The sequence below is a fragment of the Mobula hypostoma genome, chromosome 3 (assembly GCF_963921235.1).
Source record: "Mobula hypostoma chromosome 3, sMobHyp1.1, whole genome shotgun sequence".
Taxonomy (NCBI): domain Eukaryota; kingdom Metazoa; phylum Chordata; class Chondrichthyes; order Myliobatiformes; family Myliobatidae; genus Mobula; species Mobula hypostoma.
In genome coordinates, this window is record NC_086099.1 from 222850907 (window position 1) to 222865442 (window position 14536).

At 50.9% G+C, this 14536-nt stretch overlaps 1 protein-coding gene across 1 annotated transcript; it reads left to right on the forward strand.

The window, feature by feature from the left end:
• Positions 1–1434: 1434 nt before the first annotated feature.
• Positions 1435–14096, forward strand: LOC134343676 (E3 ubiquitin-protein ligase TRIM7-like). Its single transcript, XM_063042433.1, has 6 exons — positions 1435–1865; positions 4019–4114; positions 5208–5438; positions 7787–7809; positions 8983–9116; positions 11327–14096. Exons 1-6 carry the CDS (start codon positions 1479–1481, stop codon positions 11848–11850), a joined length of 1395 nt encoding a protein of 464 aa, XP_062898503.1. The 5' UTR covers positions 1435–1478; the 3' UTR covers positions 11851–14096.
• Positions 14097–14536: the final 440 nt, after the last annotated feature.

Genomic DNA, 14536 nt, shown 5'->3' on the forward strand with positions numbered 1-14536 from the left:
AACGAATCCCTCCAGCCTACACAATTCCTTATCCTTCCACTCTCTGCAGATTCTGAGCGGTTTAACAGCTCCTAATTTCTAGCCGGGATGGAGAGGATAAGCTCCCACCTATTAAATACTCCCAAAGGTGTGCGCCTTAAATAGTCTCTGACAATCAAGTCCAGCTCCTGGCCGTCACAAGCGGCTTAGCTACGAGGCCCGGCGGAACCGTTTCTACCGACAGGAGAAGAGGCAAAGGAGGGTTACTGGCGCCTTAAAACTGTCGCTTCGGGCAGACGGGGCTCGTCAGCCGGGGTTGACAGCTCCTCTAGAAGGGAAACTCTGATCTCAAACCTCCGCTGCTTCGTGGGGAAGGCGTTAGTTATAAATCCCGAGGGGAAATCCGGAGCTGGAGTCCCTAAGGCAGTACATTCTGTTTAACACTGACGGGCACCTTCTGCCACACCGCCGGTGCCAAACTGTATCGGTCTCTGCCGTTCCTTTGGGTTCATCAGATGTGTGGAGAGGGGGTGCCTGCTACATGGCACCAGCTCGCTCTCCATGTTGTACTGCCCAGGGTTGAGTATACAACGTGGCCGGCTAGGACGCAAGATCTACCATCGACCCTGACCAACTCAGGTGCTCAAGTGCTGGCAACAAAGAACAGTACAGCGCAGTACAGGCCCTTCGGCCCACAATACTATACTGACCTTCTCGCCTCCAAGATGAATCCAACCCTCCCCTCCCACGTACCCCTCCACTTTGCTTTCATCTGAGAGCCTCTTAAGCTTTGTAAATTTTCTCTGTACTTTTTCAATCCTATTGATATCTTTCCTGTTCAGATGGGGAGGGGGGGTACCCGGCTGGAACAACGCACGCAAAATGCGGAGGAACTCAGCATCTATTGAAAAGAGGCAACAGTCGACGTTTCGGGCGAGGCCCTTCATGTCCTGATGAAGGGTCTCGGCTAGTAACCTCGACTGTGTTATTCACCTCTAGAGATGCTGCCTGACCGGTTGAGTTCCTCCAGCATTCTGTGTGAGTTGCTTTGGACTTCCCCGCATCGGCAGGTTTTCTGGTCTTTGCACGGGAACGGTTTAGCGAGATATTGTCCATGCGCTTGGTAAATGGGACTGACTCGGATGGGCATCAGGGACCGGTTGGGCCGAAGGGCCTGTTCCCGGGCCGTACGGCTTATATAACTCTTGATGCGTGGTCCCGACCCCCACAGACACGGGTCGACCCGCCGCTCTCCTCCAGCGGTTTGCGTGTTGCTGCGGATCCCAGCGTCTGCAGTCCCCGGTCTGACATCCCAGCCTGTCCCTCACTCACACCCTTTCCTTCCCTTTGCCCTCCCCTGTGAACCCCAGCCACGCCTCCCTAGAGCCTGCCCGGTGAGGCTTGCGAAGGGCTAACCCCCGCCCTGTCCCGCCCTCCAGTTGCGTCCCCGGGACACGAACCGTTCTGCACCGCTGCTCTCCTCCTCACGCCCCGGGGACATGGAGGGAGCGGAGGCACCTCGGGAGCCCGAGCCCGAGTGCGCCGTGTGCCGCTCGCCGTGCCCGGACGCCGGCCGCCTCTGCTCCAAGTGCGGCCGCTACTTCGGCACCGAGCTGCGGACGGAGGTGGAATGCCCCCGCGGTCACAGCGACCCGGGAACCCCGGTCGGAGCCGAGGCGCCGTCCGCCCCCGAAGCCCAGCTCCCCACCGCCGGTGGGCAGCCGCGGGAGGCGGACGGAGACCGGGGGCTGTGCAGCGAGCACGGGCGGCCGCTGCAGTTCTACTGCGAGGAGGACGGCGAGTGTGTGTGCGGCCCCTGTACCGCCACGGGCAGGCACACGGTCCACACCCTGGTCAGTCTGGAGACGGCGCGGGCGAACATCAAGGTAAGCCGGGCCGGGTCCTGGCCAGGTGAAACTTCTTTCTCGTAAGGTAAACGACTGGAGGCTTGGAGAAATGCAAATCAAGGCAAAATGATAATAAATTCGTAGGAGTACGGGACTTTTGCGAGCGTTACTACAGAACGGTTATTCTGGCCACTTTATTAGACGGCTCCTGTACCTAATAAAGTGGCCACTGAGTACGCGTTCGTCATCTTCTGCGGTAGCTCACACACTTCAGTTGTGCGTTCGGAGATGTTTTTCTGCAGACCGCTGTTATAACAGGTGGTTAGTAGAGTTACTGTCGCCTTCTGTCGGACTGAACCAGTCTGGCCATTCTCCTCTGACCTCTCTCACCAACAAGCCGTTTTCACCCACAGAACTGCCGCTCACCGGATTTTTCTCTTGTTTCTCGCACCATTCTCTGTAAACTCTGGAGAGTGTCGTGTGAAAATCACAGGAGATCGGCAGTTTCTGACATACTCAAACCACCCCATCTGGCACCAGTAATCATTCCACAGTCAGAGTCACTTCCATCACATTTCTTCCCCCATTCTAATGTCTACTCTGAACAACTGAACCTCTTGACCCGGTCTGCATGCTTTTACGCACTGAGTTGCTGCCACATGAGCGGCTGATTAGATATTTGCATTAACGAGCTGGTGTATCTAATAATGCAGCCACCGAGTGTATGGGCACTTCGACAAGTGTATGTATTAGTGTGTGATTCCAAGGTCAAGTTTATCGTCAGCCACGCAAGTACGTGTCTGCGCAGGGGCAATGAAAAACTTACTAGCAACAGCATTACAGGCACACAGAATCAGAGAAGCAGCTTTCACAAGGAAAAAGCATAACTGAAGTGTAAATAATGCTTTTTTTTTACAAGAAAGAACACACTTGGAGCAAAAGAAAAGTCTATCTGGGTGCAAAGTGATCAAAGTGTTACCAAACTCCTGCATCTGTCCATGCCACCAGGGCGACACATCACCTCCGAAGAAATCCAGCTTTCCAACAAAACCCACTCAGCTGTAATCCCCTACACTGTCCCTGCACGCCATCCGGTAAATCGGGGTTTCCAACCTTAGTGCCGAGGACCATTAAGCAAGGAGTCTGTGAATCCCATGTTGGGAACCCCTGCATTCGGCGGTCTTTACTGCTCTCCTTGTTGTGTTGATAGTTATTGAGTCTGTCCATATTTTCACATTTATTTCAGTTTGATTATTGAGTTTGCACATGTGACCGTTCTGCTAATTGTTGATTGCTCATGGCTGTTTACACTATCGTTGGTTGCTATTGTGTTGTTTGTTCTGGTATTGTCCTGTGTTTTATGTTTGGCACCGAACCACGATCAATTCTGGTCTGTTTCACAGACTGGCAATGAAGTGATCCTGATTCAGAGGGGTTTGTTCGTTCTCCCCTTGACCACGTGGGTTTCCTCCGGGTGCTCCGATGCCCCCCCCCCCACATTCCAAAGACATAAGGGTCAGGGTTAGTGGGCGGCCATGCCCTGTTGCTTGGTGACACTTGTGGGCTGCCCCCCCCAGCACATCACAGGACACATTTCGCTGAATGTTTCGATATGCATGTGACCAGTCGAGCGAAACGTCGATCTTCAGGCTGTAGTCATTGGGGGTTGTGCCAGTGGGTTCCAGAACTGAGTGGTTGAAGGGAAGGACAGGGAAGGACACGAGTGGGGACAGAGTCCATGAGGTCCACCTCGGTGCAGAGTGATCGAAGTGGTCGTGGTGTTACTGGATTGCGGATGTGCAGGTCATCTGAAGAACTGGATAGTTGAAGGGAAGTCACTGTCGCTGAACCTGGGACTTCAGGCTTCTGTACCTCCTGCCCAGTGGTAGCTGTGAGAAGATGGCATGGTCCAGGTGGTGAGGATCTGTGATGATGGATGTTGCCTCCTGTAGACACCACCGATGGTGGGGAGGGATGTGCCCATGGAATATTAGGTCCATCAATCTCTGCGGCTCCTTCGCTCCTGCACATCACTGCACAGCCCCTGCGCTCTGTCCACCACCCGCAGAGGCTGATGGGTTCAGGGCATTAAAGGTGGGGTTGAGAGGGATAGTAAATCACACGTGATGGAACAGACTCCGGGGCTGGATGGCCTACTTCTGCTAAGTGCCCTTTAATTCTTCCTCCCGCAGGAAAAGCTGAAGAAAGAAGTTGAAAATCTGCGGATAATCCAACAAAATTGTCACTTCAAGCAGCAAGACGTGGCGCTATCAGAATCCGACGTGAAGGTAGGTGGAGCTGGGTCCTTGGAGATGCTCCGTGCCATTCAGTTTCCCAAGTGGCATTCCTCAGGTCTGGAGTGCCGATGTCATGCCGGGAACTCCATGGATATTTTCCCATGGGGGTCTGAGTGCCTGCTATGTACTTTGTAATGTTAGAGAAATGATTACCTCGCGGTTCTGAGGAGGGAACAAGCCTTTCCCTCCCCACCCACCCAATCCAAAACACAAGAAGGCAACACACCCGTTAGTTCCGTCTGACGCAGCTGGGGTTTCCTGGTGGCCAGCCATTTTAATTCTACTTCTCACTACAATTCTGACACAGTAAGACCACTGTCACGTTGGAGGAGCAACACCTCGTATTCCGATGACAATTACGTCAATTTCTCTAAATACTGGTCACTTCTCCCCCCTCACCTCTCTTTTTCCATTCCCCATCCTGGCTCATCTCTTATCCCTTCCCTTCTTCTCGCCTACCCATCTGGTGTCCCCTCCTGCTTTCCTTTCTCCCGTGGACCACTCTCCTGTCAGATGCCTTCTCCGGCCTGTAACCTTTCCCACCCATCTCTGCCCAGTTTCTTACTGCATCGGAAGTATAAAAGCCATGCTTGAGCCCGGTAGTAAATCAAGCTTTTGTACTTTCAGGCTGAAGGGTGGGGGGGGGGGGACAGAGAGTGTCTGGGAAGGGTTGCTTTAACCAAAACAACACACACAAAATGCTGGAGGAACTTAGCAGGCCTGGCAGCATCTATGGAAAAGAGTAACCAGTCAACATTCTGGACTGCGACCTTCCTCAGGACTGGTCTTCCCAAGCAGTGTGGTCCACGAAGGAGGGGTTTTGGGGTGGGTGGTCCATGTGTGTGGAGGTCAGACAGATCCGAAGGCCAGCGCAACGACCTGATCTGCCCAGCATGTCTTCCTGCTCTGCATTTTGCAACTTCCACGTCGCTTTGTCAAACTGCTAACTGCTCCCATTCCCTCGTTGGCCGGGTAGTCGTTGGTGGGACCACACCGGAATATTGTACACACTTCGTATTGAACAACACCACCTTCACTGCCCCGTCTCAGACTTTGTAATGAGTCCCATGGTTTGGAATTTCAGACACAGGTCGGTCAGCTGAAGGGGAACCTGTCGAAGAAGTTCGTGGAGTGGAGGAGGAGCCTGGAGGCGGACGAGGAATGTGCGCTGAAGGCTATCGACCAGGAGGGGGAGAAGGTGTTGGCCGAGAGCAGCAAGAGTTTTGAGGAGCTGATGGAGCGGATGGATCGCATCAGGCTCATCGACGACGAGACCCGCAGTCTGGTACAGAGCGGTCCCCTGCCGTTCATCCAGGTAGGAGACCCGCAGTTTCACATCACCCTCATGCTGTGATCCATCCCAAACGCACCACTCCTCAGTAAGATAGTGCCTCAGTAAAATAGCCAGCATATTCAAAGATTCCACCCTCCCCAACGTTCTCCCCCCTCGTCAGGCAGAGCAGAAGGTACAAAAACCTGAAGGCATATCCCACCAGGCTCAAGGACACTTTCTATCCCACTGTTATAAGACTATTGAGTGGTCCCTAGTGCCATTAAAATCGACTCTTGGCCTCATAATGTACCTTGCCATGGCCTTGCACCTTGCTGCCTGCCTGCATTGCCCTTTCTCTGTGACTGCAACACTTTATTCTGCATTGTTATCATTCTCCCATGTACTGCCTCAATGTGGGGAAATCTGTAGGAGCAGAATTAGTCCATTCAGCCCATCGAGCATGGTCTACTATTCTATCTTGACTGATTTATTGTCCCGCTCAACCTCAGTCTCCTGCCTTCTTCCCATAACTTCTGACGCCCTTATTAATTTAAATACCTATCAATCTCTGTTTTGAAACTACTCCACAGTCGTCAGTGGCAATGAATTCTACAGATTTACCCTTCCAGCCCCGACTAAAGGAATTTCTCCTTGTCTCTATTCTAAAGAGATGTTTCTCTATTTTGAGGCTGTGCCCTCTAGTCCTAGAATACCCACTATCTGAAACATCTTCTCCAAATCCACTCGATCTAAGCCTTTCAATATTCAGTAGATCAAAGAGATCCCCCCATCGTTCTTATAAACTCCAGTGAGTACAGACCCAGAGTCGTCAAACAGTCAACATATAACAATTACAGCACGGAAACGGGCCATCTCGGCCTTTCTAATCCATGCCAAAATCTTACTCTCACCTAGTCCCACCCACCTGCACTCAGCCCATAACCCTCCATTCCTTTCCTGTCCATATATCTATCCAATTTGACTTTAAATGACAACATCGAACCTGCCTCAGTCACTTCTGCTGGAAGCTCGTTCCACACGGCTACCACTCTTTTGTTAACTCTTTTACTCAGAGTTCAAAATAAACTTATTATCGTACATATCTGTCACTCTGTGTAACCCTGAGATTAATTTTCTTGCAGACAAACTCAATAAATCAATAATAGAATAATAACTGTAATAGAATCATTGAAAGCCCGTGTCAGCTGGGGTGTTCAGTTAGTGTGCAAAAGACAATGAGCCCTGCAAATACAAAAAGTAATAAATAATAAGTAAATGAACAAACAAACAATAAATAGAGAACATTAGATGAAGAATCCTTGAAAGTGAGTCCATAGTTTGTGGGAACATTTCAATGATGGGGCAAGTGAAGTTATCCCCTCTGGTTCAAGAGCCTGATGGCTGAGGGGTGGTAACTGTTCCTGAACCTGGTGGTGTGGGTCCCGAGGCTCCTGTTCCTGATGGCAGCAGCGAGAAGAGAGCGTGACCTGGGTGGTGGGGGTCCCCGATGATGGATGCTGCTTTCCTGCGACAACACCGTGTAGATTTACTCAATGGTTGGGAAGGCTTTACCCGCGATGGACTGGGCTGCATTTACTACCGGCATCGTTCTCATAAACCTCCTATGAACCACAGATTCCTAACCTGGGGCGCACGGACCCCTGGGTTAATGGGAGGGGTCCAAGGCATAAAACGGTTGGGAACCCCTGTTCTGGATGCTCCGTAATGCCAGCACACCCTTTGTGTATGGATGGAAGTTTTACACTGAACGTTGGTACATGTGACAATAATAACCCAGTTTACGACTAGCTCAGAGATGTACATCACAGGAATAAGCCCTTTATCCCATCCACTCTGCACATCAAAGTGTGAAGGCTTGTCACAGTGAGAGGAGACGTCGAGGCAGGCTAGGACTTGTTATGGGGACGCGGGCACTCAAGTTATAACAAGCAGGCAGCAAAGGAAACTGACAGGTGGCCTTTCAGAGGTCTGTTAACAGGTGAGGGGCACAAACTGGGTGAATGTACGAGGTCCGTCTCCCAGGGAAGAGCCAGTGGGCACGGAGTTCAGGGTCAAATGCAGGTGAGCGGGACGAAGTGTTGGTAGGTACGGGTGATTTGGTGGCACAGGGGCATAGTGCTTTGCACAGCACTTTTATGGTATCTGCTGCCCGTGTTTCCCCTTGACCGTGTGGGTTTCCTCCACATTCCAAAGACTACGGGTTGGTCACGTGGCAGTGGACTCGTTGGGCCAGAGTTGCCTGTATCTCTAAAACCAATGATACTGTGACTTAAGCCCAGGAACAGGTCCCAGAGATGTGCTCTGATACTCTGTTCCCGCTCGCCATTTCTAATCGTTGTCTAACTTCTCTTTGTTTTCCCACCACGCAGGGCTCCAGTCAGCTCCTCCTGAAGTAAGTACCATTCCATCACGACCTCTGCCGCGCACGATACCTCTCTGTCAGAGTTGGTGAAGTGCCCCATCTCCCTGTACACTGCAAGTGTCCTGACTCTGTGAATCTTGTTCGGGGGTCACGCAGCCTCCAGGATAGTGAGCAAAGTTGCTGAGACCCTGGTTTGATCCCCATCTCCGGTGTCGCTGGGGAATGGGATATCTCTGGGTATAGCAGCGACCTGATGTACCGAATGGCATCTTTTCCGAGTCCAAGTCACACAGCACAGAAACTGGTTCTTCGGCCCGACTGCTCCATGCTAACCAAGACACCCTTCAGAGCTAGTCCTATTCAGCCACGTCCCTCTAAACTTTTCCTACCTGTGCACCTCGTCCAAAGAGTTTTAAACTCTCATTCTACCTGCCCCTGCCCTTGCCACCCCACCTCTCTGGCAGCTCGTTCCATTCACCCTGTGTGGGAAAAGTTGCCTCGCTGGTCCCCTCTAAATCTTTCCCTAAACCTCTGCTCCCCCCCCCCCCAGTTCAAGTTTATTGTCTGACGGTACATATACTTGGGTTCAGCACAATAATAGTGGTTGGCACAATGCTTCACAGTACCAGAGACCTGGGGCACCCACGCCAAACAGGCCAAAGGGTAGAGACCAGGCTAGGAGTGGTCCACTGGTCGACCGGGTTTGGGGATTCAGCTCCTGGCTAACAGCACTGTTTGGAAACGGCGGTGAAGAACCCTTCTACTTCTGTGCGTGACGGTATTCCTGAGTCTCCATCCAGGACTGGCGTGATGAAGGAAGCCCTGAACACAGTTAGAGATGGACGACCTTCATTGTTGCCCTAAACGCCAGTGGCTTTTATGGTCTGATTACTTGTAGCTTCCAAGTTTTAGACCCTACTACCCTGGGGATAAAGATTGTGACGGTCCACCTTATCTTTTCCCCACTCATGATTTTACACACCCCTATCACCCTCCTATGCTCCAGAAAGCAGCCACAGCCAATTGACAATAACTCCTAATAACTCAGTGGCCATCTTTTAAACATTGTTTTTCTTGTGAGTGCTGCTTATAGGATGCTATGGGCTTGTAATGCTGCTGCAAGTAGGTCTTTGATTGTACCCGAGTGAAATAGACAATAAACTTGACACGGACTGATGGACGATTTTGCCTCCTTCGATGCAGAATCGCAGCAGAACAGAAGAAAGTGGTGCCCGACGTCCCGAAGCTTGTCCTGAATCTGTACAGTGCGCCAGAGGCCATCAGGAAAAGGCTGAGAAGTTCTTTCACGTACCACTCAGCCATCCTGGGAACAACAGGTAGGCGACGTCCTCAGGGTGCCGGTGGGGGAAACGAGCGGCGGTGCGCTGGACCCGTCTAAGGGGCAGCGATGTAGGCTACAGTAATCAGGTAGTGGGAATTCTATGGATGGGCTTAAAGAGCAGGACAGTACTGTCTCCCCTTACACTGAGGGTTCTGGCTCTGTGGATCTGCGGAGCCCTGTGCAGGGGGGAACTAGAGAGAGAAATTAGACGTCGATTAGAAATAACGAGTGGGAACCAAGTTTCAGGGTACATCTCTGGGACCTGTTCCTGGGCTTGGGTCAGTTTTGTAAAGTCCTCTGTTTGCAGCTGAAAATATCAAACCTACCAAATATTGAGAAGCCTAGATAGAGTGGACACGTAGCTCAGAAATAGGCACTTTGACCCATCGAGTCCATGCGGATCATCAACAACCCCATAATTACAATTTTTTTCCCCACATTCCCAGAGTTTGCAACTCTGGGGGAACTTCACTGTAGCCAATCCAACCTACCAACCTACATTATCGTTGGAGCGTAGGAGAAGGAGTTGTGACCTTCTGAAGCCTTGAGATGAAGGTGCAGAGACCTTTTCCCAGGGTTGGAGAATCGAGAACTAAAGAAAAGTGGTTAAAGCTGAGGGAAGAGATCTTTTAAAGACAGAGGATCAACCAGAGGAGGTGTTTGAGGTCTGGACATCAATAACTGTAAAGGCTGATTTATACTTGTGCATACTAGCTTACGCTGTAGCCTACGCAACTGGGCTACGCCGTTGTGAGCATTTATACTTGTGCGTTGGTGTGTCTGCGTCTCTCTGCAATTCACCGCCTAAATGCTACTTGGCGGTGGGGTTTCTATGCCACTGTGTTGAGTTTCTTCGTGTTGAAACTCAATACAAAGAAACTCAAACTTCAAACAATGGCGACTGAAACTGAAGGAGGGTGAATTTTCTGTGCTTTTCCGGGCGCTGAGAGACATGGACGAGGAAATGCATTTCAAATATTTTCGGATGTCGGCAGGTAGATCTGACGACTTGGTTCATCGTCTCCAAACATTTATTTCGCATCAGTGTACGCACAGTATACTCAGAGACTGGCAATCACCATTCGAGTTTTAGCTTCAGGTGGAAGTCAACAGGCTGTAGCAGCTACAAACTGGCGTCAAGCACAGGGTCCTCCATAATTTCGGAGGTCTGTAAAGCTTTATGGAAAGCATTGTAGCCAGAGTTCCTTCCCTGCCCTTCAGTCGCCCAATGGGAAGCTATTGCAGCATAGGAGGAAATGCGATGCTACCAAGCGGACCAGTCACAGTTGTTCGGTCTGCGACACCGCGACGTGTAGTTACATTTTGGGAGAGGTGCGCGTTAGGCTACTGCGTAGGGTTTGGTGTAGAGACCATTTAAGGCACAAGTATAAATCAGCCTTAAGGTGGTAGTTGGAAAGGAAAGGTTTAGAGCAGGGGTTCCCCACCTTTCCCATATCATGGACCAATACCATGAAGCAAGGAGTCTGTGGACCCCAGGTTGGGAATCCGAACGTAGTTAAACACAGTAAAATATTTATTTAGAGATACAGCCCAGTAACAGGCCCTCCAGCCCATGCTGGCCAATTACACCCATGTGACCAACCGGTGAGTCTTTGGACTGTGGGAGGAAACTGGAGCACCCAGAGGAACCCCACATGGTCAAGGTGAGAAGGTACAAACTCCTTACAGACCGTGAACCCGGGTTGCTGGTACTGTTAAAGTGTTGTGCTGACCACTACGCTACTGTGCCACTTGATCGTGGTTCTTTATCCGCATTCATTACCCCGTTCCTGTGTTCTGCCCATGTACCTTGATCTCTTCAGCCATAACAATAATATCCAACTCAGCAATCCACCCATCTAACCCTCGCCTAATCGCAGGACCGATTAACCTACTAACCGGTGAGTCTTGGCACAGTCGGAGGAAACCGGAGCACCCAGAGGAAACCCACGTGGTCATGGGGAGAAGGTACAAACTCCTCAGAGCTGGAATTGGACTTGGGTCGCCACGCTGTAATAGCATTATGATAACCGCGGCCAGCCAACCCAAGGATCGGGGTACAGGCAAGTTATGGGATACAGGGGTGTGTAGGTACAGATAAACAAAGACAGATAAAGCCAGTGACACAAGGGATCTGGTCACAGGTCCTGGGGCAACAATCACTCTGGTGGATCTAACACTTTCTGCTCATCCTCCCTCCCCTAGATCAGTGGTCTTCGCTGACCCTGGACCCAGACTCTGCCTACTGGCTCCTAAATGTGTCCGAAGATGAGAAGACGGTGATGTTTGGTTACATGGGAGAGAACTCCTGGCACAACTCTAAGATGTTCGAGAACATGCACCAGATCCTTTGCGCGCAAAGCTTCACGGCCGGCTGCCACTCCTGGGACCTGAAGACGGGCGGTGTTGCCTGGGGCGTGGGGGTGGCTTACGGGAGTATCGACCGGGGCGGCCTGCAGTCCCACTTCACCAACAGCGCCAAGTCATGGTGCCTGTACTTCTACCGCGGCGCCCTGACCGCCTGCCACAGGAACCAGCAGACCTACCTGCGCGAATTCCCCGCCGTCAGCCGGATCCGCGTCCAGCTGGACTATGAGGGGGGGACCGTGTCCTTTTACCAGGTCGGTGACTGCCCACGGCACCTCTACACCTTCCAGACCACCTTCACGGAACCTGTGTTCCCGGCCTTCTCCTGTTCCGGCAACTCCTCCCTCAAGCTGTTGTGCTGAAGGACACACCCAGGGGTTCAGCAACTGAGCCCCTCGGGCTGGCTCTGCTCTCTCACCCAGTGAAGAAGCCACTGTTCACCCGTTTTCTGTAGTACGTTAAGTTCTGCTTTTATACCACGAGACCAAGGAGCAGAATTAGGCCATTTGGCCCATCAAGTCTGCTCTTCCGTTCCATATGGTTGATTAATTATTCCTCAACCCCATTCTCCCTCCTTTTCCCCGTAACCTTCAGTGCACTGACTAATCAAGAACCTATCACCCTCCACTTTAAATGTACCCAGTGACTCGGCCTCCTCATCCGTCTGGGTTTAATTCACAACTCTTTCCTCAATGAATTTTCTCAACTCAAATCTCAATGAATTTTCAGGTCGTGGTCTGCTGTGTTCAAATTTAAGACCCTTTAGATTCAACTAAACCACTTAAGACACAAAACATTACAGCACAGTAAAAGGCCATTCTGCCCATAATGTTGTGCTGACCTTCTAACCTACTGTAAGACCAACCTATCCCTTCCCTCTCCCGAGCTCTGCATTTTTCTATTATCCCTAAATGTCTCTCAAAGTCTATCTGCACCATCACTGTTGTGATACCGGAGCACCTGGAGAAAACCATGTTTTCCATGGGGAGGACGTACAAATGGAGCTGGAGTGAACCGCGAACTCCGAACACTCAGAGCGCTGACAGCTACACTACTGTAGTGGCCTCCAACCACATTAAAGACTCCATCACTCTCTCCTCTAAACGAACCTCAATTACCAACCCGGTTAACCCTTTCTCAACCCTGGGTCTAACACCCTGGTGTAGGTCGTCACTCATGACGCCAGTCCGTTGTGGCCCTCTTCTCCCGGTGCCAAACAGGATGCTGGTGACCTCGGTGGGTCAGGTGGCATCTGTGGAAAGAGATAGATGGTCGATGTTTGGGGCAAGACCAGATTCCAGCATCTCGGGTCTCATCGGTTCCTCATTGAGGTGGGGGACAGATTTAGAGGGGACCTTTTCCACACCGAGGGTGGTGGGCATTCAAGTGAGAATGTAACAGAACAGGCCATTCAGCCCACAGTGTTGTGCCCAACCAATTAATGATCAAATGGCTAACTAAACTAATCCCTTCTGCCTACACATGTCCATATCCCTCACATTCATGTGCCTATCTAAACGTCTCTGATGTCTCTGTCTCTACCACCACCCCAGGCAACACATTCCAGACACCCACCACTCTAAAAATACTTGCCCCTCACATCTCCTTTCAACTTGCCCTCCCTCTCTCCTTAAATGCACGCCCTCCCGTATTAGATATTTCAACCCTGGGGAAAAAAGATACTGCCTGTCTATCTATGCCTCTCATAATGGTATAAACCTCTATCAGGTCTCCCCTCAGCCTCTGACGCACCAGAGAAAACACCCAACTTTGTCCAACCTCTCGTTCCAGCAGACGCCCTCTAATCCTGGCACCATCCTGGTAAACTCCTTCTGCACCCTCTCCAAAGCCTCGACGTTATTCCTATAATGGGGTGACCAGAACTGTATGCAATACTGCAGAGCTTCATAAACCTGCAACATTAAGTAACAGATACAGCTCAACCCATCTGTGCTCTGCAGCTTTGGAACCAGCAGGAGCTGTGGCTCCCCACCCTGAGTTACAATCCTGCGTCTCTCCTCATCCTATTCTTTGGTATCAGGGCCAGCTCACTTCCTTATCCCCAATCCTTCTAAAATATCCCAGGATATCTCATTGCCCACCTTATTCACGTGGTATCCAGGGTTGGCGTTAGAGCGACGAGACTCTCCCGTTCATTCTTTCTAGCTGGACACAGGCAGCATTTCTAACCGGAGCAACACTCACAAAATGGAGGAACTTAGCAGGCCAGGCACTGTCAACCGAGGGGAATGAACTGTCGATGAAGAGTCTTGGCCCGAAACATCAGACTGGAAAAGGGGAAGAAGCCAGAATAAGGTGGGGAGGGGAGGGAGAACAAGCTGACAGACGATAGGTGGGTGGGGGAGAGGAGACAAAGTAAGCTGGGAAGGGACAGGTGAACGGTCCTGAATAAGAGTCTTGGCCCGAGATGGCAACTGTGTATTCCTCTCCGTAGAGGCTGCCTGACTTGCTGAGTTCCTCCAGCAATTCCTAAACTGCTAATGGAAGACTCTTTGAACAGGTCAAAGGATTGAGTATTCGAAAATGTATTCTAAGTAAAGCTGAACTCCTGCCTTGTTTTGTCAAATTTCTTCACTAAATAAACAAACTTGAGGAATTAAATGTGTTGAGATTCTTTGAGTCTATGGTCCACAGACGGCAGTAAAGACTTGACTAAGAGCCCTACCCCTGTTTAATCCGATGAGCTCTACATTAACAACAGGAGCACCAAAGCAGGTCAGTGGGAGTCGTGACTTGTGATCCCACATCTGCACTGAATGGCCCCACCTACATTTTCATCCAAATCATTTATATACAAACTGGTCCAGAGGAGGTTCATGAGTATGATTCTGGGAATGAAAGGGTTAATCTATGAGTAACATTTGATGACTCTGGGCCTCTTCTCACTGAGGTTGAGAGGAATGAGGGAGGGAATCTCATTGGAACCTATCGAACATTGAAAGGCACGGATAGAGTGGACTTGGAGAGGATGTTTCCTAAAGTGGGGGAGTCTAGGAGCAGAGGTCACAGCCTCAGAATGGAGGGACA